The sequence below is a fragment of the Mesoplodon bidens genome (assembly GCF_964165515.1).
Source record: "Mesoplodon bidens genome assembly, chromosome: X".
NCBI classification, from domain to species: Eukaryota; Metazoa; Chordata; class Mammalia; order Artiodactyla; family Ziphiidae; genus Mesoplodon; species Mesoplodon bidens.
Genome location: NC_138163.1, coordinates 26,423,260 through 26,450,529, shown reverse-complemented (window position 1 = coordinate 26,450,529; position 27,270 = coordinate 26,423,260). Strand labels below are relative to the sequence as shown.

The 27,270-nt window shown below is 43.4% G+C and overlaps 1 protein-coding gene across 3 annotated transcripts in view; it reads right to left on the bottom strand.

Moving 5' to 3' along the window:
- HS6ST2 (heparan sulfate 6-O-sulfotransferase 2) overlaps nt 1-27,270 on the bottom strand; it is a gene marked incomplete at its 5' end in the record, with an annotated part of 290,174 nt that overhangs the window by 32,238 nt on the left and 230,666 nt on the right. For 2 of the 3 annotated variants that reach the window (XM_081223274.1, XM_081223275.1), the window contains one exon: nt 8,924-9,010. The exons of the other annotated variant lie outside the window; for it this stretch is intronic. In XM_081223274.1, the coding sequence (XP_081079400.1) occupies nt 8,924-9,010 (87 nt within the window). The remainder of the gene's footprint in view (nt 1-8,923; nt 9,011-27,270) is intronic. 3 annotated transcript variants of the gene reach the window in all.

Genomic DNA, 27,270 nt, shown 5'->3' with positions numbered 1-27,270 from the left:
TTGTCCCCAAAATATCATCTTTAGAGGACACTTCCATTGCCCAACTATCACTCCATTGTTATCATGTGTCTTTTTTACAAAGCTAAACGGGTAGGAATTATTTACACACCAAATAACTCACAGCTATTCAATACCATACTAGAGGTTCTAGCCAGTGCAATAAGGCAAGGAAAAAAGGCATCCATATTGGAAAAGAAGAATTAAACTGTCTTTACTCACAGGTGATGTAATTGTCTATGTAGAAAATCCAATGGAATCTTCAAAAAAGCTCCTGGAACTAATATGTGAGCTTAGCAAGTTTGTAAATATAAGACCGGTACACAAATATCAATTGTACTTCTATATCCTAGAAATCATACTAAGTGAAGTAAGTCAGACAGAGAAGGACAAATATCATATGATATCACTTATATGTGGAATCTAAAAAAAAACTACAAATGAACTTATTTACAAAACAGAAACAGACTTACAGACATAGAAAACAAACTTATGGTTACCAAAGGGGAAAGGTGGGGGGGATAAATTGGGAGTTTGGGATTGACATATACACACTACTATACATAAAATAGATAACCAACAAGGACTTACTGTATAGCACAGGGAGCTCTACTCAATATTCTGTAATAACCTAAATGGGAAAAGAATCTGAAAAAGAATAGATACTTATATATGTACAACTGAATCACTTTGCTGTACACCTGAAACTAATACAACCTTGTAAATCAATTATAGTCCAATATAAAATAAAAATTTTATAAAAATAATGGAAACGGGGAAAAAACAATTAGAAGTTAAAATAAAAGGATCTATTTGCCATAGCATCCAAAGTATGAAATAATTAGGGATACATCTGAAAAAGTTAGGAAAAGCATGTACACCTAAAGCTACAAAACACTGCTAAGTGAAATTAAAGACCCCAATAAATTGAAAGATACACTGTCTTCATAGCTTTTAAGACTGAGTGTTGTTAAGATATCAGTTTTTCCCAAATTTGATATATAGATTCAACACAATCCCTGCCAAAATCCCAGCAGGTTTTTTTTCTTTTTTCTGGAAATTTACAGGCTGATTCTAAAATGCATATGGAAATTCAAAGGACCTAGAATATCCAAAACAACTTTGAAAAGGAAGAATGAAGTTGGGAGACTCACACCATCTGATTTCAAAACTTATTATAAAGCTAGAGTAATCAAGACAGTGCAGAACTGGCATAGGGATAAAATATTGATCAATTAAGAATCTAAAAATATATATATATATATATAATTGATTTTTGATTTTCAACAAAGGTGCTAAGGTAGTTCAATGGAGAAAAGATATTTTCTTTAAGAAATGGTACTGGAACAACTAGATATCCATATGTAAAACAAAACAAAACTTTGCTCTCTACCCTGCACCATATGCAAAACTTAACTCAAATTGGAAAACTGCCCTAAATATAAAACCAAAACTACAAAACATCTAGAAGAAAACATAGGTGAAAACCTTTGCAACTTTGAGTTAGGGAAAGATTTCTTAGATATGCTACCAAAAGCGTAATCCAGAAAAGAAAAAAAAAATGATAAATTGGATTTCAACAAATTAAAAATTTCTACTCTACATTTAAATGCTTCTACACTCCAGATTTTTAGTCCGTGCTGGATTCATAGTAATTATCTGGATAGCACAATAGTTTTGCCCTGTGTTTCCATACTCTTTTTAAAAAATTAATTAATTAATTAATTAATTTTTGGCTGGGTTGTGTCTTCATTGCTGTGCGTGGGCTTTCTCTAGTTGCGGTGAGCGGGGGCTACTCTTCCTTGAGGTGCGTGGGCTTCTCATTGTGGTGGCTTCTCTTGTTCCAGAGCATGGGCTTTAGGCACGCAGGCTTCAGTAGTTGTGGCATGTGGGCTCAGTAGTTGTGGCGCACGGGCTTAGTTGCTCCACGGCATGTGGGATCTTCCCGGACCAGGGATTGAACCTGTGTCCCCTACATTGGCAGGAGGATTCTTAACAACTGCATCACCAGGGAAGTCCCCCATATTCTCTTAGTATTGAAAACCATAGTGGGCCCTGTTTCACTGGTTATTTGTCTGAAAAACAACAGGCTTGGCCTGGAGGCATTAGAAGATGCCATTGATTTAGCCTCTGTAATTCCTTCAGCTCAGAAACAGCTAAGCTGAAAGCTAAAAATATTGGGGTATAAAGGCAAGATGGAGCATGGCTAGATAGTTGGATGGGGGGAGGAGGGAGGAAGGGAAGGAGGAAGGGAGAAAGAGAGTGAGTTCTAGACGGAGAGAGACACGGACTGCAATAGGGAGACAGAGACGGAGAGAGATGTGTTACTCAGAGGAAAACGGAGGAATCCTATTTAACATCCCTCTTAATTTTTTTTTTTTTTTTGCGGTATGCGGGCCTCTCACTGTTGTGGCCTCTCCCATTGCGGAGCACAGGCTCCAGACACGCAGGCTCAGCGGCCATGGCTCACGGGCCCAGCCGCTCCAGGGCATGTGGGATCTTCCCGGACCGGGGCACGAACCCGTGTCCCCTGCATCGGCAGGCGGACTCTCTACCACTGCACCACCAAGGAAGCCCTAACATCCCTCTTCTTTGCATTCCTAGGCCTTCTCAAGTGAGAGAGGAATAGAATTCCAGCCAGCACCTGGGAAGTGGACGTAACCCTGACGTCCCCCGGAGCAATGCCAATGAGAGTTCTCAACCATGTATGTCACAGAGGAGAAAGGAATTATTGAGGATCCCTGCTCTAGAGAGCAGCATGTTGAGTCTGTGATTTTGTGCAGCAGGTGAGCAGGGAGAAAAATGACAGCTGCCTTGTAAGGCTCCATTAGCACAACACCCTTCTTGACTAAGCTGGAGAACCAGGATCAGCATGGACAGTCAGATATTTAGGGGGATTTATTATGTTCGTTAGTGTACTCTACATCCTAACCATCACAGAGATGCACATGTACCCCCTAGGAAATATTTCCATAACTGGACTGTTTCTTCCTGGATCTTCCAGTAATTTCTTGTCTCACTCAGTCTGTGGGCATTATTTATGTATTGCCAGTGGTGCTGGGGCCTCTGCTTCCCCATTTCTGGAGCTGGCAAAGCAGATAACCAGAGCTCTGATTTGGTCAGGATCATACTGGCAAGGTCACACTGTCCCCAGCTGCAGTATGTTGGCAGCAGAGGCAAGCATATTCACTAGTTGACATTTATTAAGCACTTGCCATGTGCCAGGCACTAGAAGAGGCTTACTTGGATTTTATTTTATCCTCACAATAGCCCAGTGAGGTAGGTACTAAGCTAATCAGTGATAGAGCCAGGATTCACATCCAGGTCTATCTGACTCCAAAGCTGATGTCCTTTCAAATACACACAAGGCTGCATGATTAATTTATTTAAAGAGATCTTTGAACAGCCCCAACTACAGTTGGTTAGCACTAGGTGAAACCTCAAAATATGCCAAGCCTATGTGTTATTTACCCCTTGTTATTAAAAGTCCTTTTCAAATGTCTTATGTTGCTTTCCTGCCTAATTAATGAGTGTACTTTCTGGGGTAGATTTGACTTTTTTGCTGTGACCAAAAGTCTCGCACTATCCTGGCTGGGGAATATTGGAGGGAAAAGGCAATTCAGCTATAAATGTACTGATTCTCGGGCACACTCCACTGCAAGTTGTTCTTAGGAATACATTCTGACACTGGCTTATGTTTTTGTCATTTGCTTTTTTCTACAAAGGAGCAACAGCAGAGAGGGAGGGGGAGGGAGGGGGTGGGGAGAGAGAGAGAGACAGAGAGAGAATGTGTTTGGGGCTTTCGTTTTTCACAAGCTTTTGTGATATTAGACTTAGTCTAATAGCTAAACTAAGGCACTGTTGACATCATCATCACATCAAACTACAGCGCTTATTTGAAAAGTTCAGTACTTGACCATTTGATTGCAATGCTCATAGAGCATACCACAACTGTGAAGTGAAAATACACACACACACACACACACACACACACACACTCTTTCATACACAGAAGCAAAACTAGGGGTTTTAGTGGTAGTCACAGCCTACTGTCTTAAAAGAAATACGTGGCCCTCAATGAGAGGAAATGACATAATCATGAGATCATAGTAGGCAGGACATGGACTCCAGTGATGCACATGTAAACAACTCAATCTGAACATAAAACCGCACCACGCTGAATCCACACAGAACAAGCAAGACTTCACCTCTTCTCTCTAAAGCAGGAAAGTTTTCCATTTGGATCCTGCCAACCAAAACCAAAGGACTGTTGGTGTGTTTAGTTTATTTATGAAGCTCTGTGCTCCTGACTCTGCTCATCTAGAGACTGCTGAAAAGATAAACAGGCCTGTCCGTTACGAGACAATTTTGGCAAAAACAGCTTGGAGTCAGTCTTCCTGTGGCATCTGCTGCCAGGGTCAGCTCTGGGTAGAAGTGTAAAGTGAGCAAGAATTGACTTGACCATCTCATATTCCCCTTCTGTACTCCTTTTTCTCCATTTTAGCATCCCCTCCCCAGCTTAATTCATTTAAGCCAATATTTGTGGAACTGAATTCAACATTTATGGTATTGTTTACCAGGCACTGTGCTTGGCTGCTCTGCCCTGGTCCTGCAATAGTCCTGGCCTTCACCAGTATTTGAAAATTGAACTTGGTCTTTGTCTTTCCATAGCCTGAGCTTATGTGAAAAACACCTCAGGCTGAGAGGATTGATTCATTTCCAGCCTCATCTGCAACTGCCTGCAATCTAATTTTTAAATTGATGCCTCTGAATGTTATACACACACACACACACACACACACACACACACACACCCCTTCAGCCTTGGTTGTCTGGTTTGAAGGAGAACAGCTATAGTGATCTACGAGTTCTCTTTATTGCTTTCTTGATGAAGGGGTGTGTTAAAGGCTCGAGATAGCTCAACAGTAATATTGAGAAAGGGTAACTGTCCAAACACAACCAAAATGATGTTATTTTGGAGAAAAAGTGAAGTGTTTGAAAAGTACATGCTGTTTCCTTTCATCATCACTACCCCTACATTTTTTTTTAAGTGGAATGATTCCAATTTCTCCCCAAGGGCTCCATTTTCACAGAGGCTAACAGAACCCACCCACACAGGTATGGTAACGTACAAAGGGCACAACACTCAGCTGGACATCCTGAGACCAGGCTCCAAGCCTTGTGTTGTGCAATTGGCCGAAGTGTCTTGCTATCTGGGAGCAGAACTGCAGCATACATTGCCATAGAAAGAGCACCAGACAAGTATTAGAAAACCAGGATGCTAGGCTGACCTCTGCTATGAACTAGACGCGTGACTCTGGGAAAGCAACTGACCCTTCTTGAGTCCTTATGAGGTCAGCAAATGTGTTTGTTGGTCTCATGTGATGTGTGAACATGTTCAGATACAACAAGAAAATCTGTAATGGCTCCTTGTGGCTACCATGTATGCTCAGTCTTGACAGTTTAAGTGCTTGCTGGGAATAACCCAATGGATCAGCAAAAGGATTGACTGTGGCTTGATGTGTCAGACGGAATAACAGATTCACATTATCGAAGGGAACCAAATTAAATATGGTGGCCTGGTCTGGCTGGTCTCTGATTAACCTCTGCCAAACCTATGCTTCCTGATCTCATTGGTATGGCTCACTGTTAGCACAGAAGAAACTGCCTGAAACTACCTCCCTGAAAGTCACTGCCAGGGTAGTCTGGCTCTGCTGCTCAGACATATCCCATTCCATCTGTTCCTCCCTGAAACAGAGGGCTGGTACCCAGCTTCAGATCCAGGCAATAAAACGGAGCAAGCAGAATGACGCAACTTTCACGCTGTAGGTTTCTTAAGCTACTCGGCATGCTACGCTGCACGTCAGTTGGCCCCAAATGGATTGAAGTTGGAAAAAAAAAGACAGAATTGGCCATTCAGTTTTAGCTTTGACCTCATCCACAACTTTAACTTGTTTTTTTATCAACATTAAAGGACTCTGCCTGTCTTAGTGACTAATATGCATTTTCCTCTTCTGACCTGGCCTTGCCTCCTGAGGGGTAAGTGGAGAAAATGAATGGGTTCAAGGGTCACTTCTCAGAAGCCTTCGTTGATATCCCCACATGAGGTCTTCCCCACCAACAGCCCCCCGTGACTGCCGCACTGTAAACACCATGTTGCCATCCTCTGTCCTCTACGAAGACTGTGAGTTCCTGAGGGCACCTACTGTATCTTGCATTTGTCTCTGTGGCCCAGGGTCTAGCACAAGGGCACACGGTGAAAGCTCGATAGATTTTACTGATTACTATTACTATTATTGGTGCTAAAGAAGGGTTTTACCAAAATTGTTCATTGGGAGACCCCATGTAGGCACACAATATCCTCTCCAAGCCTCAATGTCCTCATGTATCAAATGGAAATAATAATAGTGCCTACTTCCTGAGCTTTTGGTGGGTGAGAATTAATGACACGAATTGTATCAAGTGCTCGGGGACAGAGATTGGCCCATAGCACTCACTCAACACATACTAGTTGTTACTATTTTTAGTCATGAGGTATATTTGAGGCAGCTTGACTTGTCTTCAAAAAAAGAGGAGGCCAGTTTCTTTCCAGAGAAGGAAAGAAGACACCTTCTGTCTCCGAGCCTGTATCTGGCCTCAAAATAACAGAGGAATTCTTAAAAACTGCTCCATATCCCCCTGTCATGAGGTCAAATAACATGAGAAAACCCAGCAGGACAGCACCCACCCTGGATGCTGTCCACTGTGAAAGGCACCACGGGGAAAACCCCGGGGAGCAGAAGCCCACCTAGCCCCCTGCCTCCCCACCACACACTCCCAAACCCAGGAAGTAACCACTGTCTCTGAACTATAACAACACACGTGCCTAAATGTTGATAGACACTGTTCTAGAGAGTGTGGGAAAATGCCCCCCGGATAGTCTCACCATATTCATGGAAGGTCAGTACTGCTGCTGTTGACAAAAATATCCTGAGGAGAAAATGTGCAGAAAAGAGTTAAAAAAAAAAAAAAAACCCAACAACTTCCCGTCAACTGATGGGAGATAAGAGAAAGGGAACCTGAAACATATCCTTGAAGAGAATACTGGCTATTGGAGAACTTTTTAATCCTCATTAATAATCCCTGAAAATAAAGAAAAATTGAAAAGAACCAGCACAATCTGTGAGTCACGTACATGGCAGATAAAAGACACCTAGCTCAGAACATGCGGGAAGGGAGGCCCTCACCATGGCAGAAGTTTGGGAGGTGTCCAAATCCAGCAAGTGGGATATAAGATCATGTTTATCTACTTAAGAATGTATTTATGCAGGCCTCCTACTGTTAACAAGCCGGGTATGGTATTAGCTATGCGTTCTTTATGTCATCTGAACTCCAATTCTACCAACTGCTCCACGGGGACTCTTCATTCACAAGGTAAGAGTCTGAGTTCCCGCAAAGCCAAAAGAAACAAAACAATGCTCCTTTCAAAGTGCAACAGCAATCACAAACATCCTTAATTATACATCAGGGTCTAATAAACGGAGACTGTGCCCTGCAGTTGTCAGCAGGACAGGTGTGTCCAAGATACCCAGACCAGGGCCTGCCGTTTCTGCAAGCATGGATTTCAAAGCGATTCTCCAAGGCCATGTCTGTTAACCGCGGGCGCATGCTGACGGTGAATTGGGACTAATTTGGAAACATTCAGCTGCTTGGGAATGTGTGTATCAATTCCCTTCTTTCATAATTTATTCAGCATTTTGATTGTGGTGCTCAGCAATAAATAAATGAAACGAGTTCTAACTGCTCTGAGATTTCGTCTTCTGTCTTCACCACTGCTTTTGATATTCTCCAAGATAGCCCACATTCAACTTTATATGCAAACCTGAAATGGTATTCAGGAGGAGAAGGGAGAAAAAAAAGGGAGCCAATAGCTCTTTCACTTTGGGAGTTGAAAATAAGATCATATTCAAAGTGCAGCATTTATGGTCCAATGCTGAATACATAAAATATATGACCGTTACAAATTCACCTTTCATGGCAAAGCCATGCTCTTGTAGTGATATATCTTATTGCTAGATTAGAGCTTTTAGCATGATGAAGGCAGCTTTCATCTTCTCCTAGATGCAGGCTGGGTTCTCCTTTGGGGCTGTATTTCTGCCCGTCACAATGTCCCACAGCCCTGAGACAGAGGGCTTACAAGAGGACCCGAGTCATTCACCAAAGGGCTGCAGCCACTTCAAAGGGGGAGCGCCTAATTGGAGGTATGTCATCTGCATGGGATCACACTGTTTCAGACTGCCATTCTCTGTTGAATCCAAAGGGAGAGGTCAGCCAATGTTGCTTTCTGGAATCAGCCCAAAGAGGTAAATCTAACATCACAAATATTCAGCCAATACAAGTTTTTGGCAATAGCAAAAAGACAGTTTCGGGTAGGTCATGGTACAGGTTAGTTGCTAGGAAAAGAGTACACATATCATGTACATCAGTGACATGGTTACAATGCAAATGTAATTAAACCAGGATAGTTATGGAATGGCTTTCCAGATTCTTCTAAATCCACCCCAAATCTTAGTGTATGGATCAAAGACAGATTTTCATGGATTTTGCAAATCATAAAATGATTGATCAGTGCCGCTGCTTCGTCTTTCTTCAACTTTTGAGTTGCATTGCTATAAGTCCTTGCCCATCAAAATCAGCCCTAAAAGCTATCTTTCCAAAGTCATCTCTTGACTTCCCCCTCCCTCTCCTCCCCCTTTCTTATTTCTTCATGCACCCAGTATTCCTGACACATGCCTTACTCATTTAAATTCCCCAGTGACTAGCCCAAAGCGAAGCACACAGAAGGCATTCCGCAAATCTTTGAATGAATATGAATGAATGACAAAATGAGGACAGTACATGGCTTTGTGACAGCTATGTTGGATGCACAGGGGCACTTTTCACTTACTTCCCATTCTTAGATGTGTTCCGGGCCTTTGTGGATGACGGAGAGTTGGCGCCTGGATTAGTGTTTGGAGAACCCCATCTATCCTTACTATACCCACAGAAAGAATAGAAAAATATATACAACAATGACCACAGAGACAAAAAGAAATTAGTTATTTCATTTAAAGACTTTCAAGGTGCCTCTCTTTCAATATCTTAATCTCTCTCTTCCCCCCGCCCCCCCGGGTGTGTGTGTGTGCACGTGCGTGTGTCTCTCTGTCTCTCTCGCCTGTCGAAATAAAGTGTGATCTTATCCAGTGCTGCCCTTCAAAGGTACAGAGAGTGGGAACCATTGGTCAAGTTCAAAGAAAGCTATTCTTCGGCATTCAAAGCTTGAGCTGGTGGATGCCATTAATGACAGCGCCACAGCCCAGGCCCCAAGAGAGGCTCTGGCCAAAAAAATAATGTATAAAAATAACTAGTCTTTAACATAAAATCCTTTATTTCCTGTCTCTGGGTTCTCTGTACTTCAAGTTCAGTTCTGAAGCTGCTGACTTGTTGTGAAGTATGTGGATGCCAAATGACTTCTAAAAGTCTTTGGGAGATACTATCAGATGAATTAATAATTTTCACTCATAATGTTAACATGGGAAGGCCGTGAATTCAGATATTCTTTCAGGAGAAGCACCACCTGCTTCATGAGTAATTGAATTTAAATCTCCACCTTCAATAACTCCACAGCCTATGTCAAACCTTGGAAACAATTATGAAATAAATCACTAGGAAGGTCTGCTTAATCTCTTCAGGTTAATAAACGCAGACAACTTAATCACTTGAAGGTAAACAAAAAGGAATAATTGATTGGAGGCTTCTTGATTACTTTATTCTATTTTCTTTATCAAACTATTTTTACCGTTATCTTCGATTCAGCTGCTCTGCCTTGAAATTATTACTTTACTTCATCTCCAGATTTCCAGGGAAACCAAATCAAAGCCCTTTTCCCCACTTGATGATGTGTGGAATTATTTATCCTGATTTCATCAGAAATAATTTTTTTTGTTACTAAGATCTACGTCAACATAACCCTTTATAAAAAGTGAAGGTAAAAAAGAAAAATGCATATCTTGGCTTTCAATGAGTATAACAGAGCCTTCCAAAGGCACAGAATATTGTCTCGGAGAATGTCAAAGAGCTTTCCAGATATTTATGAATCTTTTAAGTACCTCAGAAATAGGTGCCTGCAAGTAGCTGTATTTAGATGTGGGGTGAGGTAGGGTGAGAGGGTGGGTCACAAAAGATATTCTGCCTCACATCCATCAGCTTTAAGTGGCTACGTGGATGTGTCTGGAACAAGAGATAATTATGGGTTCCTGGCGATTGCCAAGGCAATACAGATGTGTGTGAGCACAGGGCTAATCAGACAGATAGCGAAAGTTCCAGCAGGTAGGATTCAGTGTCCAGGAGAGCTCCAAAGCAGTCCTTTGAAGTGGGAGTCACCAAGGTGAGCTCCAATCCTGCTGAGGTGGGTGGCTCTGGAGAGAGTAGGCGCACAGTCTGTCCCCCAGGAGGTGTCAGAAGCCCGCCGAGACAAAGTGCTGAAGAACTCATGCAGCACTGCCCCTGCCCATCCATGCTGACTTCCTGGCAAAGAACTCCTTAACCATCCCTGGGACCATAGCAGCTACCATCCACATTCAGAAACCCCCTCAGAAAGGAAGTGATAACTTGACAAAAGACCGGAACTCAGAAGAATTCAAAAGTGTCTCTTCCAGAAGGCTGCTGCAGTCTCATGCAGAATATGAAATACGCTGTGTGTTGCAAAATTCAAGCGGGTCTCAATTCCCTCACTTCCACACTCAGCTCACTGGCCACTGAGCCTTCCTCCTCCCACCCCCTCACTCAAACTGGAGGCAGTGGGAAACTTTGCTGGAAGCCTTCTGAAACAAGGGATCTTTTGATCTTGCAGGCTGCTAGGTTCAGAGTAGTAGGTGGTCATTCAACACCCTGTCTCCCAAGTCGCTAAGTTCAGGCATCCACGTTCTTTTGAATAAAAGACACCCATTCCCACTGCTGTATTCCCAAGTCTGTGCCTTTCGAGCCAAGGGTCCTTTAAAATCTGCATGACAAGTGACCCTCTTTAAGCTCAATGCAGGTCACCGCAGGACATCAGGGAAAGCTGTCAGCTGGCTGTGGCAGCCTTATTAACAGCTGCTTTGGAGGTGGGAGGAGGTGGTGGTCCTGGAGCAGTCTTCCTTTAAGTGATCGAAATAAGGACCCCCTCTGACCAAGTGCCAAATCCTTTAAGGGCAGATCTGAGTGGAATAAACACAAAACTTGCTCAGAGAAAAATCACAGACGGAAGGTACGGCACCAAGACTGGAGGTGAAAGTAATCAAATAACTCAAAATGTTTGTTCCGTGCCAATAGCAGATCCACTGACAGTGGCAACAGGTATATGAAAGTGGGGGAGTGGCCAGCAGAATGGTGGCAGGCTTGGATCCTAGGAGTTTAATTCTGTAGATGTACTAAGGAACTGTTGTATAGAAAGGCTGGCCTAACACTGAGGGAAAAGTGTTCCCCTCAAAGTTCCAGGCTGAGTACGTAAATCTGGACAAGATGCTATGATTCTGAAACTTTGAGAAAGAGAGACCCCAAGTTTTCCAGAAGTGCTCCACGAGAGAGAAAGAGAAAATCCTGCAACTGCAGACTTGTCTGGGAGCCTCAGAGATCTGGAAAAACATGGGTCAATGATCCAAAGATTAAGATGCTGCCGAGGATGCTGGCCACTGAAAGAAGCATGCGGCAATCCCAGGGATTTACAGGAATAAGCCCTGACTTCTTTTAGGATACCTGGATGATAACTTGGGGGTATATGAGATTGGGGGGGCTGCCTGGAATTAGAGCTAGTTTCCAACTTACACATCTGAAACAGGCGCACCCCAGTTGTCATTATTTTGTCTGTCTCTAGACCACTTGTCAGCCCTTTTGACTTTCATCTCCTCTTTGGGTTGCGATATTAAAAGCTATGGCCTGAAATCCCAGGGGGCATGGATCCAGGCTTCTCCCACTCCTCAGGAGTAGCTATCTTATTCCTGGGGTAAGATTCTTTCCTCTCTCCCTCCCAAGCCGGCCTCATCAAAGACCTATGGATACAATTCCAGGTGGGTTCCTGATTGGAAAATTTAATGAATGCCAGCACTCGCTCTGTCTGTTTGGCCGGCTGTCTATCAACATGTATCGTAAACCATTTTCCACCGGCTCCATAAATGTCTCCAACACCAGAAAAGTGAAAAATAAAATTCTGCAGTATTATGCACATTGTATCCAGGTGGGAAAACTGTGACTAACCCAACTCTTCAGCACTTTCAAAGTGTTTCTGATTGAATAATTTGATGCTGAAATGGCATCCAGGGTACTTAACCCAAAATGGCAATCAGATCCACTCCAATCTGGATTTTTCTCTTAGGTCAGAGAGGTACTTGAGGGAGAAGAACCTAGCAGTTTCAAACACCCTCGACTCACTTTCTTGATGGGTGGCATACAGAAACTTCTGCATTTCCGGTAGTACTTCGTAAGCTCTTTTTGGAATTAATTCGTCTCAGACCCATGAGAAATAGTTGTGTTGCTCTAACTAAAACAGCACTGAATTTTTAAAAATTAATTTTCAGGGCCCTAGGAATTTGAAATTGTATTTCAGAAGAGAGAGTTGGGCTATAATACTCATTGTCTACATATCTTTTATTTGGCACTTAGCATGTGGTGCCTGTAGTGTTGTTTATATTTTACTGTTTATCCATCTCTCCAACTAGCTCTTAAGAGGGCACTCCAAAAAATATGTGTTGAACAAATAAATGAAAAAGCTGGGCTTCCCTGGTGGCGCAGTGGTTGAGAGTCCGCCTGCCGATGCAGGGGACACGGGTTCGTGCCCCGGTCCAGGAAGATCCCACATGCCGTGGAGCGGCTGGGCCCGTGAGCCATGGCCGCTGCGCCTGCGCATCCAGAGCCTGTGCTCCGCAACGGGAGAGGCCACAACAGTGAGAGGCCCACGTACCACACACAAAAAAAAGAAAAGCTGCATTTCAGCTCAGTGGAAAAGGAGTGCCATGACTGTATCAATGTCTGGCCCCGGTGGGAGAGAAGGAAGTGGTGACACACATGTCCCATATTTTCCATGCCTAAGGAAGAACGGTCTGGGAAAACTGGATTCTAGTTACTGATGGTTGATCATCTCGTGGATCACAAAGAGGTGAGCTTAGAAAGGACTTGCTTGGATGGTTGGCTAGTGCCGCGAATAACAACAAAAAGTCTGTTGGATTTGTATGGCTTTTAGTGTTTTTCCAGTGTGTGCTCTTGTAAGTGGTAACAGAGATGAAACCCAAGCTATTGTTAAGGGTTTACTTCAAGTCTCTCTGGGGAAATGGTAGCTACTCTTTGCTCCCTAGAAATGACCCTTGGCTTCTCAGAGCTCCCAGGATAAGGAAATGTACTTTACAAATATAGAGTCTAGCATGCATAGAAGCTCATCTATCTCCTTCCCAAAAGGTGCTTGAGTGCCCTCTACAACATATCAACCCACCAAGTGGTTGTCTTTTGAAGCCTTTTAAATCATGATTGCTTCCCCATGAAAGCCTGCTTTTCTATTCTCTAAGAGGCTCACGTTGCTGAAGTATTTTTGCCCTTGTCCTGTTACTGAGCAAGACAGCTCTTCAAATATTGATTTCCTTTAATTAGAGCTGATGAAGATTCTTCATTTCATTTCTCTGTCTTGCTAGGTTATGTCCTGAGTGGTTTTCTTTCTTGGTTCCAAACTTTTTCTTCTACCCGAAGTGTCTAAAGTCGAGTCCATGCCTCTTTAAGCATCCTCTTCCCATGATCTATGTTTTCTATTAATCATCAAGCAAAGAAAGTTCAGTTCACTAAGCTGTGCTTTCCTTTAGCTTCCTCCCCTAGGTTCCCTTTGCTTAACTGTGGGGAATGACTGAGGGTTTTTAGACAAGAGAAGATGCTCATCTTTATTGCTGTGAAGCCCCCATTGTGGCTACAGCCTCTCAGAAACAACCTCAGGCATTCAAAGCATTTACTCAGGAATCTCGAGTTCTAATCCTGGCTCCCAGGGAGGCATGTGACTTCCTTCTGTCTTAGGATTCGCCTCTCTAAAGCAGAGGGCACTCAGCTGATCAGGTAAACCATTCACACAGAAGCGCACAATTACTTTGTAATTGCAGAGCTCTTGGAAAAGGCAGCTGGGACACTCACATTATCTTGGCCTCTCCCCTTCCATTAACTTTTCACTCTAACAACTCACCACAGGGGCACTGGGGACTAGAGCAATAAGCTTATTGATTATTGTTGCCCTTTTGCTCTCTTCACCTCTTGGCACATGCTGTTTCTGCCCAAAGAAGGCGGTCACATCCCTGAATGCCTCACTGGCATCAGGAAGGAACATGATCAGTTCCTAAATTATATTATTTTCTCATTTCGGCTGGCTATTCACTTAAGTCTTTACCAAGAGCTTGGATGTTGGCTACAGACTATCAGAGGACACTGGAACTGTGTCTCACCACTATTGCATTCACATCCAGACCTGGGTTCCTCCATCAGATAGGGGATTGAGAAGCAAAAAAAAAAAAGTATCATAGTTCTGGTATTGGATGGTTTAGGGTGATTGAGACCTGAAATATGATGGGAACCTGGACCACAATAGTTGTTATGGGGGTGGAAAGAAGGAAACCACGCACGGCATAGCAAAAGGAAATGACTGAACTTGAGAACTGACTCCATCTGGAGAATGAGAATAAAGTCTACATGAGGCTGCTGAGAAGGTTTGGAAGCTGAATGACTGGGAAAACAGAGGTGCCAGTGAAAGAGACAGATTCGCTGGGAGGGGGATCTGGACTAGAGGGGAAGATGATTGACTTGGTCGGGAGCATATCGAGTTGGGGTGTTGATGGACAATGTCCAGCAGGCAATTAGAGATGGCACAGCAGCTCAAGAAGAAAGAGACAGGGTCAGATGTACAGTCATCGCTCCCAAGTGGGAGTCAAAGCTGTGAGATAAGCTGCAAAGCCTGATGGGACAGCAATCCATTGTGATTAACGAGCGGATGTTTGGGGCAGGGGACAGCCTGTACCGGAACCCACTTTCTTCCACCCCAGTTTGTGATGATTTACAAGTGGGTTCCAAAGTCTTATAATGCAGGGGTTCAAGGAAAAGAGCCTGAGCCAGTTCACTTACTCGTATAGGGTTCAATGCTAAAGTTAATGAGGGAAAGTACAGGCCTCAAGCCTTTTTCGGTCCATAGGCTGCTATGGGTCTGTGCCCATAGGCTGCTTCTCCCCATCCTCTTAGCCCAGCCAGATTGCTTACAGGTCACAAGGCGAGCTGGACACCAAGGGGAGAGGTGGGTGGCAGTCACTGTCAACCCATTTCCCAACGACACCTCAGTGTAAGGAGGGCAGCCTGGCAGAGAAGCAAAACTGAGCTTTAGACTTTGGCTTCACTTGCAGCTCATGTCCCTTCCTCTTTGCTCCCTTTTTCCAAGGACTAACCACATATCAGAGACTATACCTCCCATTGATCATGCTAAAATCCACTCCTATTTTTTGGCATGATTCCCTTCCCTTTTCCTGTTCTCAGCCTTTGCACTGTGCCTCACGAACTGGCATCCTCAGTCACCCTCTCTTAGCATTCCTAATAGTACAAGGATGACACAACTAGTAATATCACAGTTGGGGGTGGGGGCAGCCTGCCTGGGAGAAAATCAAGGGCTTTGCCCTTGAAGAGCCAAAGTACCTCATGCTTCCTGAGTTGAGCTGAGTTCAGGAGGGCAATGTTTAAGGACCTGTGGCCATTACCTTTCCCAAATTGAGGCAAGCTTTGGCCTCAAGCTCTCAATCTGCAACCGACCCACTGAATCACCTAACTTCTCTGGGTCTCAGTTTCCTCTTCTGCGAGTCCTACTTCTTAAGGCCACATCAAAGTTTTGAAAATTATAAAACATTAAATAATATATTCACTCAAAAACGTTTACTGTGTGTTTTCTGTGTGCCCTTCATCCTGTTGGGCCCTGGGGATATACTGATGAGTGGGACAAGGTTCCTGCCCTCAGGCAGCCCAAAGGCTAGCGCAGGAGGCAAGCACATTGACAGATACAAAACGACACCTTGTACCAAATGGGACAAAGCAAGTGTGAAAAGATACTAGGGAAATAAACCAGACGGCAACCACCTATGCTTAGGGGAATCAGGGAAGGCAAAGGTAAAGCTGAATTACTATGATGAAATTTATGATTTTTGATTTGTTAAAAATCATAAATCAGAAAATAAAACCTGGGTTATGAGAATTTTCAGAAAATAGAACGAATTATGCCTATCCTTAGTTTGAAACACTTATCTGCCAACAGTGGCTCATAGACTTAGACATGAGAATAACCTGGAGAACTTGTAAAACCCAGATAGCTGGGTCCTACCCCCAGTCTCTGATTCAGCAGATCTAGGAAGCGGGCCTGAGAATTTACACTTCTACCAAGTTCCCAGGTGATGCTGATGTTGCTGGCCTATGGAGCACACTTTAAGAGCCACTGCCTCATCGCTTCTCCGCCTTTCTGCTAAGATCAAGTGGGGAGAACCACTGCCTCACAAGAAGCATGAGACAGCCACACTTAGTGGCCACTGAGGGATCACAACCTGCCGTATCCATTGCCCCTGCTTTCCAGGCAACACAATTAGAATCTTCTGGATGAAATATCCCCCCTGTACTGCTACTGATTCAGGAAAAGGCAGACGCCAAGGGGCTGCCAACATCCATCTCTGGAGAAGCTCCTCTTTCCTGAGGAAGTGGCAATTACTGCAAACATCACAGAGTGGAGCTCAGAGCAGGTGAGACAAAAATTGGATCCGACAGCATTAATTGAGCTTGAAGTTCTATTTACTGAAAATGATCTGGTATAATTAAAAATTCACAACTGGAGCCTAGTTGGTGAACATTATGCATTAAGGAGTCCCCAGAGGAGGCCAGAAAAGCCTCAGTGAACATTCTGAAAAAGCCAAAGAGGCTAATTGCTGTGGCAGGAAATAGCACACAGAGAAAAAAGAAAAGTCTGTCCATTTCCTTGGAATTGAGATTCTGACTTTATACTTCAGAATGACATGAACCAAGGGCGTTGCTGGGGGGTGGGGGCAGGAACTGATCATTTATTCATTTCCTTTTCTCTGGTGAATAGTTACTTTGTTTTTACTTTCTACTAACTATGTTCTTATGGGATTTTCAAGAATGTCCACTCTGCCTGCACATTATATATTATGTTCTTTGAGGACAAGAGTAAATTGTGTTCCTGTCTGTTCATAAAGTTTCTTATGACATCTGTCATATAGAAGGTTTTCAATATCTGTTGACTGCTAAGCATCCTGATAAATACGGCTTCTGACATATGTTTGTTGAATTGAACAGACTAACACATGTTAGGTTAGAGGTCTGGTAACAGAGTCATGTGCCTTTGGGTTTTTGTTCAAATGACATATCAGACCACACTGTAGGCCTACAAATGTGATAGCCTATCACAGTGCCATTACTGAGCTCCAATGCCCACTGATATGAAACTCAAGTAGGATAAAACCAGTGGGAATCAGCAACTTTGGAGAGTGGCATTGCCCAATGAACTGAAGGCAACTCTAAAGTTGTAGAAAGTGCATGGGCACTGGCATCAGGCAGACCTGGGGTCATACCCTGTCTTTGTAATAGCTGGATGATCTTGGACAGGTTGGGTGATGGAGGCAGGGTTGGTCCTGCCTAACCAAGGCCTCTGATCTTAACACTGGGGCTTCAGGGCACCAATTCTCTAGCTACATGTTAGTGTCCATAGCCAGGAGCATTCAAATACATTCTTGTGGCTGAACTCCACATCTTAAGTGCTTCCTAAGGGGGTGAATGTATTCAAGATTTAAAAGTGCAGCTGGGGGCTTCCCTGGTGGTGCAGTGGTTAAGAATCCTCCTGCCAATGCAGGGGACATGGGTTCGAGCCCTGGTCTGGGAAGATCTCACATGCCGTGGAGCAATGAAGCCTGTGTGCCACAACTACTGAGCCTGCGCTCTACAGCCTGCGAGCCACAACTACTGAGCCCACATGCCATAACTACTGAAGCCTGTGCACCTAGAGCCCATGCTCCGCAACAAGAGAAGCCACTGCAATGAGAAGCCTGCGCACCACAACGAAGAGTAGCCCCCGCTCGCTGCAACTAGAGAAATCCCGCGTGCAGCAACAAAGGCCCAACAAGTCAAAAATAAAATAAAATAATCAATCAATCAATAAATAAATAAATAAAAATAAAAGTGCAGCTGGCTCCTTAGAAATAAAATGGAAGGGCCATGTCAACAAGGTGTTGAAAATGCTTTCTGGTGTATTTAGGAAAGAAAAGTTCTCTCAACTCTGCTCCAGCATGTTTCTTAACAGCACTGTGCCTCTAACCAAAGGTTTTTACAGGTTTCTCTTCATTTATATTGAGAGGGACAGTTAAGGCTCAAAAATATTTCCATTTTCAAAGTGCTCAAGCATCACTCATTCAGGGATCACACATTTGTTTGACTGCATGTTGTTTCTAAGTAGGGGCTCCTTTGCAAATACTATCTGTTCTATGATGTGTATAGGCAACTTCTAATTTTCTTTTCCGAGTGAAACCCAATAATCAGCTTCTTTCTGTTGTGTTCCAATTTGGAAATCTGAGCATTCTTCTACTGTGTATGTTCATGGGAGATTAAAATAGTGAAAATCCACGGAAACAAATCTTGTTCTCCATCACCCATTAATCACTGTTAAATGCATACTTCTTTCCACAAATATGAGTTTTTAATAACAGTCTAGTCTAACACAGAGCACTTAGCTAAGCCAAAGATTAAGGCTCTTTATTGAATATACCCCACCTCAGGCAATGGAAAGACTGAGAAATATGGAGCTAGAAGGCTCCTTAGAGACAAGAAAGTAGGATTCAGAGAGGAGAATGGATGGACCCAAGGGAGGTATCCAAGCATGGACATTGAGTTAATGATAGAACTTGGCTGGCACCTAGCAAAGCGGGCCAGAGCCCCTATAGAATACAGAACAAGGCAGGAAGGCTTGGGACCAAAGATGAGGTAACATGAATGAACTGTGGCTCCATTTGCCAACATAAGTAGTACAAGAAGGGGGGGAAGCCTTTGGGAGGGCGGAGAGTATGTGGAAGGAGACGAGAGGTTCAGTTTTGGGTTATGTTGAGTTTTCTGTGCCTGTGGGACACAAATTGACAATTGGATATGTGGAGGCAAAACAGCTACATATACCTCAGCTGAAGTATGGTCTCCAGAGACTTGGGAGTCTTCAGCATATTGGTGGCAGTTGAAAATCTTAGAGTAGAAGAGATTATACAGGGAGAGTGTGTAGAATGAGAAAAGAAGAGCCTGGGGGGAAGATTAAGGACAAGCTAGAATGGAGAAAGTGGGCTCATGCAAGCCAAAGGAGAAACTGGATCTGGGAGCATGAATGTTGCAATCAGAAGAGACTCATTTGCTGATTGTAAGACAGTTTTGTGTCTTGGGGTTCCAACTGCTCCATCTTGCTTTCTCCTAGCGCACTTTTCTGATTAGCTGTGGTATTTCATCAGTCATGCTATCCCTTATAATGCCAAGAGTATTTGATAGAGAATGAGCTTTCTTGATCACATGCAACCTGTTCTCATCAATTCCTGGAAAAGATGATCTGAAGTATGCTGAAGGAAGCATCTTGTGCCAAACAAATCCATAATTATAGGCTTCAGACATATTTTTTTCGGTCTGGCCTTATTTATTGAAACATAGGTCAATAAAACAAGAAACTGTTTTAGTGCCTAAACTAGATGAAGCAACTGTACAAAAGTTTATGCAAATATGACTATAATCTCCCAAAGAAAGAACTAGTCTGCTTTTCATTATTGTTCCTGTTGTTTGCTTCCTCTATTATGTACAAAATCAGAAAGGGGCCTTACTGCTACCTGCTTGGTTTTGAAACTTCAAGAAAATCTTGGCTCTGGAATAATCAGAATTCAAGTCAGCCACGTGCCAAGACCCAATTGTTTTGCACTTGGGCAGGCCTGGGCTTCCTGAGAGTCCTGATATCACCTCTGTCACTTCTTTGCAAGATAGGTTCTGTGCTTTGAAATAACGGCCCTCTAGTTCTCCCCAGCTACTAAACAATCAACTTCCTATCAACAAGTTCTTTAAACCTGTACAAACTGGGTGTCCATACATTTCTCTATAGCAAACACTGAAATCACAATGCAAGATATCCCTGTCTGGGAGCACTTCTTGGCTTAGGGAAAATGGAGAAGTGGAGAGGTAGAAAACTACAGTGATAAAAACATGAAAGGCACAAATGAAGCTTATTACTGCAAAAGTCTAAATGAAGTAAAGAACAAAGTCCTCATGAAAAATGTCCTCCTTACTGACTGGGAGCAGACCCTACTATCAGAAGATCCTCCCCTCTTCTTTAACTCCCTCAGCCTTTGTGAGGAAATGACTGTCTTCACTCTGTTATTGACGCTGTCTATGAAGGAACGCCATGAATGTTAAACCATAGTAAGCCACTTCCAGATACCTCTCAATGGGGGATAGATGGGTCAGAACACCCCAGCGACGGGTTGTAAAGACTGACTCCCAGGACATCCCTGGTGGCACAGTGGTTAAGAATCCGCCTGCCAATGCAGGGGACATGGGTTCGAGTCCTGGTCTGGGAAGATCCCACATGCCACGGAGCAACAAAGCGTGTGCACCACAACTACTGAGCCTGTGCTCTAGAGCTCACGAGCCACAACTACTGAGCCCACGTGCCACAACTACTGAAGCCCACGCACCCTAGAGCCCGTGCTCCACAACAAGAGAAGCCACCGCAATGAGAAGCCCACCCACCGCATCGAGAAGCCCACCCACCGCATCAAAAGTAGCCCCCGCTCGCCACAACTAGAGAAAGACCGCTCGCAGCAACAAAGACCTAATGCAGCCAAAAAAAAAATAAATAGATTTATTTTACAGAAAGAAAAAGAATGACTGCCTGTGAGATAGGCAGATAACTTAAGCTCTGAAGGGCTGGAACCTTCACTGGGGTTCAAGAATGGCAGTTAATCATCAAGCCCTGGAAGGGGTGGGGGGACCCTGGAAGCAGCACAAAAGGTCCAACCAGGGAAAGCAAGAGTTGACACTTAAAGGAAAACAAGGTGGTATTTATCTCAGGGAAACCCAGAATTGGGAGGAAAGGCACCCAGATAGATGCATAAAATGGGTATAATGGCTTAGGGGCAAAAGAAATGTGCTTCCTAACGCTGTTCAGTGCTTCTCCTGGGATTCTCAGAATTATGGATTTTGTGACTCCTGTCTACTCAATGCTAATTGTGTTTTCCTTTTGTTTTCTCAGTGTGATTTATTATGGTTACCTTTGATATTCTCAGCTTCTCTGGGGCTTATGGGAGGACCGTTCAGCATTAAAGTTCCAGAAACTCAAGAGGGAGCTGAAACCCCAGGGGGAAAGTGTGACCCTCTTACTCTCAAAAAGGTTTGCTGTTTTTTTCTTTGAATTTCCTTCAGGAGCTCTTGCTCTACTCATTTCTTGTAGGCCTGGGTAGGACTGTTGTTTAAATTAAGGAGACATGGCCTTTACCACCTGCTTGCCAGAATGTCAAAACTCAGCCAGACCTTGTCAAGGCACATTGTCCAACTGCCCATGGTTCTAGAGAAAGGTTATCCATGGCCCATGCAAGACCATGAACTCCAGGGAGTCAACAGCTTGCAGGCCTGGGTTCCGACCCATCTAATTTTGGTTTCTGGGCACGGTACAGAATCTTTGTTTTCCTAGACAGCATCTCTTCTGGAACAGACTGTGCCCTTCAACAAACGAGCAGACGGAGCAGAGCCAATTTTTAATTCTGTCAAGTGATGGCCACAAACTGAAAGTCAAATAGAGCACCAACAGCAGCAATCCTAGCATCAGTAACTACCACAGGTCAGTGATCTCTGTGCTGAAAGGTTCTGGCTTAAGTGGAAATTTCCTTCTTGGCAGTTTTATACAACTGGCTCCAGAGATAAGAAAAACACAGGGAGGTGAACACTGCTCTATGCACTCCCTTCCCACCTTTTCTGATATTTGGAGGCATCTAGAAATTACGGTGAAAGATGTATCAATATACAGGGGAAAAGCATCAAATCTAGTGTGGAAATAGGGGCTGTGACTAACGGAAACACAGTTTATTCCAAGGAGCACAAGGTCAGGGATAGTAGCATGGGCCAGGGAGAATGCAGGTTGGTGTTAGACCATCACAGGCTAGGTCACAGCAATAATTTTTTGTAATTTATAACCTACCACTATCCCAAATTAAAGGTAGCTTATCCTAAGGTACACCTATAATACGACCCTGGGAAAAAACAAGATCAATAAACATATTTTTAAAAGGGAGCGAGACTCGATCTCAAAATCTTAGGCAGCAGGATTACTGAAATTGATGGCTAGAGTTAGCTCTCAGTTTCCTAGCAATGAAGGCCATAAGGGAAACAAGTTGGATAACAGTGTGCTTAACTTGCGATAAAAAGGAAGGGCATCTTTTTGTCAGGAGAGTCAAACTTATTCCTGGTGCTGAGTCTAAGAAGCACAGATTTTTCTGGAAATACAGAAGCATTCTCCATAGGACAGTATCTTATATAGACTTTTTAAAAGTCAAGCTGAGCTACTATATATAAAATAGATAACTAATAGGGACCTCGTGTATAGCACAGGGAACTCTACTCAGTACTCTGTAATGACCTATGTGGGAAAAGAATATAAAAAAGAATGGATACATGTATACATATAACTGATTCACTCTGCTGTACAGCAGAAACTAACACAACATTTTATATCAACTATACTCCAAAAAATATATATATATATATATATATATATTTTTTTTTTGCGGTATGCGGGCCTCTCACTGCTGTGGCCTCTCCCACTGCAGAGCACAGGCTCCGGACGTGCAGGCTCAGCGGCCATGGCCCACGGGCCCAGCCGCTCTGCGGCATGTGGGATCCTCCCAGACCGGGCCACGAACCCGCATCCCCTGCATCGGCAGGCAGACTCCCAACCACTGAGCCACCTGGGAAGCCCCTAATAAAAATATTTTTAAAGAGTGAAGTTGAGTGCAGTATAATTTCCAGACTATAAAATCCATCCATGTTTAGCAGCTGAGGATATCATGTTAGAAGGTAAGTCAGTGGCAGCAACCTGCAGGCAGCTAAGCTAATGTGGTGTAGGTGCAGCCTTCCTGGTGATCTAAGCAGCTACTGGGGGAGAGGGTGGGAAACCTAGAGGCATGCATTTGAACATGGGCCCTAGACCAATGGTTCCCAAACCACACGCTCATTGGACTGCAGAAAGGATAGATCCCACTGAGTCATCTTATGTCAGTGGGCTTGGGGCTTTCCATGGCTTTCTTCTCCCAGTTTCCCTTGGACTTCTTTCTAATTCTTTGTTCGGGACCCCTGGGGCACTGCTCTCCTGTCAAACTCTTTTATGATTATCTCCTCCTTCCATTGGCAATTCTCCTTCTGTGCCTCCTATCAGTTCCTCAAGGCAGGGCACTGGCTCATCACCTGAATTGCAAATCTAGTGATCTGATGCTCTTTGCAGGCTCGGAGACCACTTTTTTCTTTCTTGCTCATAGCTTACCGAGGAAGAGAGTAAGGAAATAGATACCTTTCCCCAAGGCATACTCCCGTTTAATCAAAGAAGACACAAAAAGGCACCAGGCCAAACAAAAAGGCTCCCTCTTTCAAGACCTTAACAAATTAAAACCCACATTAATTAATTCCCTGGCCTTTTAATTGTTCCTGGATTAAATATACTGGGGTGATTTTTCATTCCAGCCCAGGTTTTCACAGCTCAGTAATTCACTTAGGGAATTCTGACATCACATATTTGGCCCTGCTAGTCAATGAAGTCAAAAGGAGTAACTCATTAGGAAACAAGAGGTATTAATTAGACTTTTGTAAATTTACACTCATAAAAGATGCTAGCTCCATCCAGATTGCTGGAAGGAAAACCAGGCTCAGAGTTACTTGGCAAATAAGGAGTCAAGGTAGGCAGCATGACAAAGTCTTGAAACAGATCTTTAGCAAGACTACCAGGGCCTATATTATACCCAGTGAATGCCGGTCCTCTTAAAGTTGTCACCTGAAGAGACTGTATACAGATTCCAAGGATGCTGCCAGCATTCACAACGTTTCTAGAGCTCTTCTCTGGGAACTATCTTTACAGATATTTATGAAATATATGAGAGATATCATTCATGACTGTGTGGTCACACCTCACTTTTGGCCCTAACCATAGAACCCAGCTTGATCATCCAGTTAGTACATCATAATTACCTTCTGATGACATCTAACTGATTCCAAAAACCTAATGCACACTCAAAGGACAAAGATGTCTCCTTCAGTGGGCAGAGTCAAGAGAACATGCTACAGCTGTCGAACGTAGTAACCAATGCGGCTACATGGAAAACTTGATTATATTGAAGAAATCGGCACCCTTTTCCATCTATTAATCCTGCTATGTTTGTTAAAAGCAAATCTGTTCCATTCTTCTATTCATGGTTGTGCTTTGGCTTCATTCTCCTTTTGATTAGAAATAAATCCTAATATCAGTAGTCCTGGATAAGTTTTTGAGAGTTTTCTTAGTGCATAAAGATGAAAGGCCCAGCTACCAAGCTGAAATGCCCCCCCTTTTTTTAGCTCCTCCCAACATGTGATCTTTCACTGACTTCTCTAATGGAAATAGTTCTGCTGATGCGTAAGGAAATAGATTCATATGTCAGTGCCTTCAAAGGTCCATTAAACATAACGTTATTTAAAAGCACATTAACTATCCTAACCAGTGTCAGACAACACCAGGGAAGCGCAGGAGTTTGAAGACTAATGCAGAGTTTCAGGATGCTGAATGAGAATGTAAATCACAACTCTCACTAATTAAAATTTTGGCCCTTTGATTGCTCTTGGATTAAGTTCACTGGGGTGATTTTTCATCCCTGCCTGGGTTGACACAAGCCCAGTAATTCACTCTGGCATTCTGACGTCACTTGCATCACTCTGGAGTCAAGAAAAGTATCTCATTAGGGAGGGAGAGGTATTAATTAGACTTTTGTAAATAGTGACCGTGAGGGATGCTAGCTCCTGATTTCACCCAGATTGTTGAGAAGAGCACCACGTGGACAGATGGAAAATTGGGGTCCTTGTTGTAAGCCATCACACGAGTCCCTCAATTGATTGGTATGCCTCGGTTCACACAGATGAAACATGGGGTAAAACAAGGCAATCTCACTACCTGACTTCACAGACTAATGATGGTGATAAACAGGAGATGTCAGATGACAACAATTTAATTATTTTATAATTAATATGTGGTGATGATTCTGATTTTATACTCGTTATAGCAGTCGAGGCCTTACTGTACAAGTTCACAGCTGTCCTCTACTATTGTTTCAACAACAACCCACTTACCACCTGCTACAGGCAAAGCTCGAGTGATCCAAAAATATTATGTGCTCTTGATTCTCAAAGAAATGACTGAGTTGTAATATTAAACTCTAGGACACTCAAATGAGCCCTCTTCCTTGCCCCTTGCAGCTCGGTCATGGTACATTTAGGAGCAATAAAAGAATAATTAGTTCATAATAGTCTGGTTTTGTGCAACCTTTATACACTAATAGAAGTCCTCTCCTGTGCCCACTATATTCAGGCTTTTCCCTTCTCTGCCAGTCTTGGACTTCTTTGCCCAGCTGCCTGGATGCCCTCTATCTATGTGTCAGCTCTCCTTGTGGGTCATCTGGAATAGAAGCTGAGGACAGGTCCCTTGGAGATCTCAGCAGTAGAGGAGGGGAGGAGGGGTTTGGATGAACCCTCCAACTTATTACTTTCTCCACGGAAGAAGCAGGATGATGAAAAGGAGAGCCAGGGAGCCAGGGCTCATTTGGATGGATAAGTTCTGCTATGTTTGTTAAAGCAAGCCTCATTACCTCATAGTGCTGCTTGGCTTAATGAAGGCCCTTGCTGAATAAACAATCGTACCTAGAGGCAATATGAGCATTCTGGGCCCATGAAGGGCACCCTTTGTTGGGGGAGGGGGAGAATCAATGGCATGTGATGGCTGAGGGATCAATACTTCTCTGAATGAATTTCATAGTAAGTGACACCCCTTTGGGATAAGGAAGGGCCGACTGGAAATCGTTCAAGGTTATCAACTAAACAACAGTATCTAGAGTATTCAGGTGAAACATTTGAAATGTAAACCGGTGATCATACAAGAAACCACAACGAAAATTGGTTGTAACCTGCCCAGACAGAGGGCACCGATAATTCGACATTTCCGAGCATCCTCATACAAATCTTCAGTCGAGTAACCAGACCCATCAGTGGATAGCTTTGTTCTGATTACAGAGAAGGCTTCTGAAATACAAATTCAAGCTACTTCTGATGACTTTAGCAGAGTATAAAAGCCAGGGGCTGGGGCTGGGGGGGAAACCTTTCTCCTAGACTTCACAAGAGCCAAAAAACAAGAGAGCTCTAGAAACCCATGAAAAATGGCAAGATCTCCAAAATAAAATGTAATTGGAAATGTAAGGTCATAATTGTATGAAACTATTGATTAGAAACATAGAAACTAATGGGAAAATTACAAAGTACAGTACTCAAAATAATCTAGTTCAAAGAGGCAGTGATGGAAATGTGAAGCTGACCTCTCAGCTAGGAGAATAATCTCAACTAGGCACAGAATCCATCCTTTTCTCTTAGCTCTAAGCTGCAGCTAATACAGGTGCTTGGGAAAGAGGCAGAAAGCAGAAAACTGCCTTAACTGTATGGGCTTAAATGACAGCTAATCAATGCAAAATGTGTCTTTAAACTGCATGAGAAATGATTCATAGGTTGAATGTCCCAAGGTGTAAAATGTGCCTTCCTGACCTTCCAGGGCCGATCCTCAGCTCCTTCATTTATCTCCTGAGCCTCTGTCCCAAGCCAGGATCAACCCTCCCTCATCCTTAGTGATGAGATCCAGGAAGAAGCTTTAGGTGAGTATTTAAATTTCTGCTTGAATCCCATTATTCAAGAGCGCCCTTGGAAAACCCAGCTTTGTATGGCATTTTGATGGGAGATGCCACAACAAATAGACGAGTAATCAGCCAGAAATCAGTACAAACAAACAACTGCCTGTCCCAACAACCTAAAAATTGTTGCTATTAGAGGTATTAGAATCTACACCTCTTTTTTAAGTCAAAGTGCTGACTTAACCATTCAGGCTTAAGCTACAGTTAATCAATACCAAATGTGTCCTCAAATGGCCCGCAGACCCCAGAT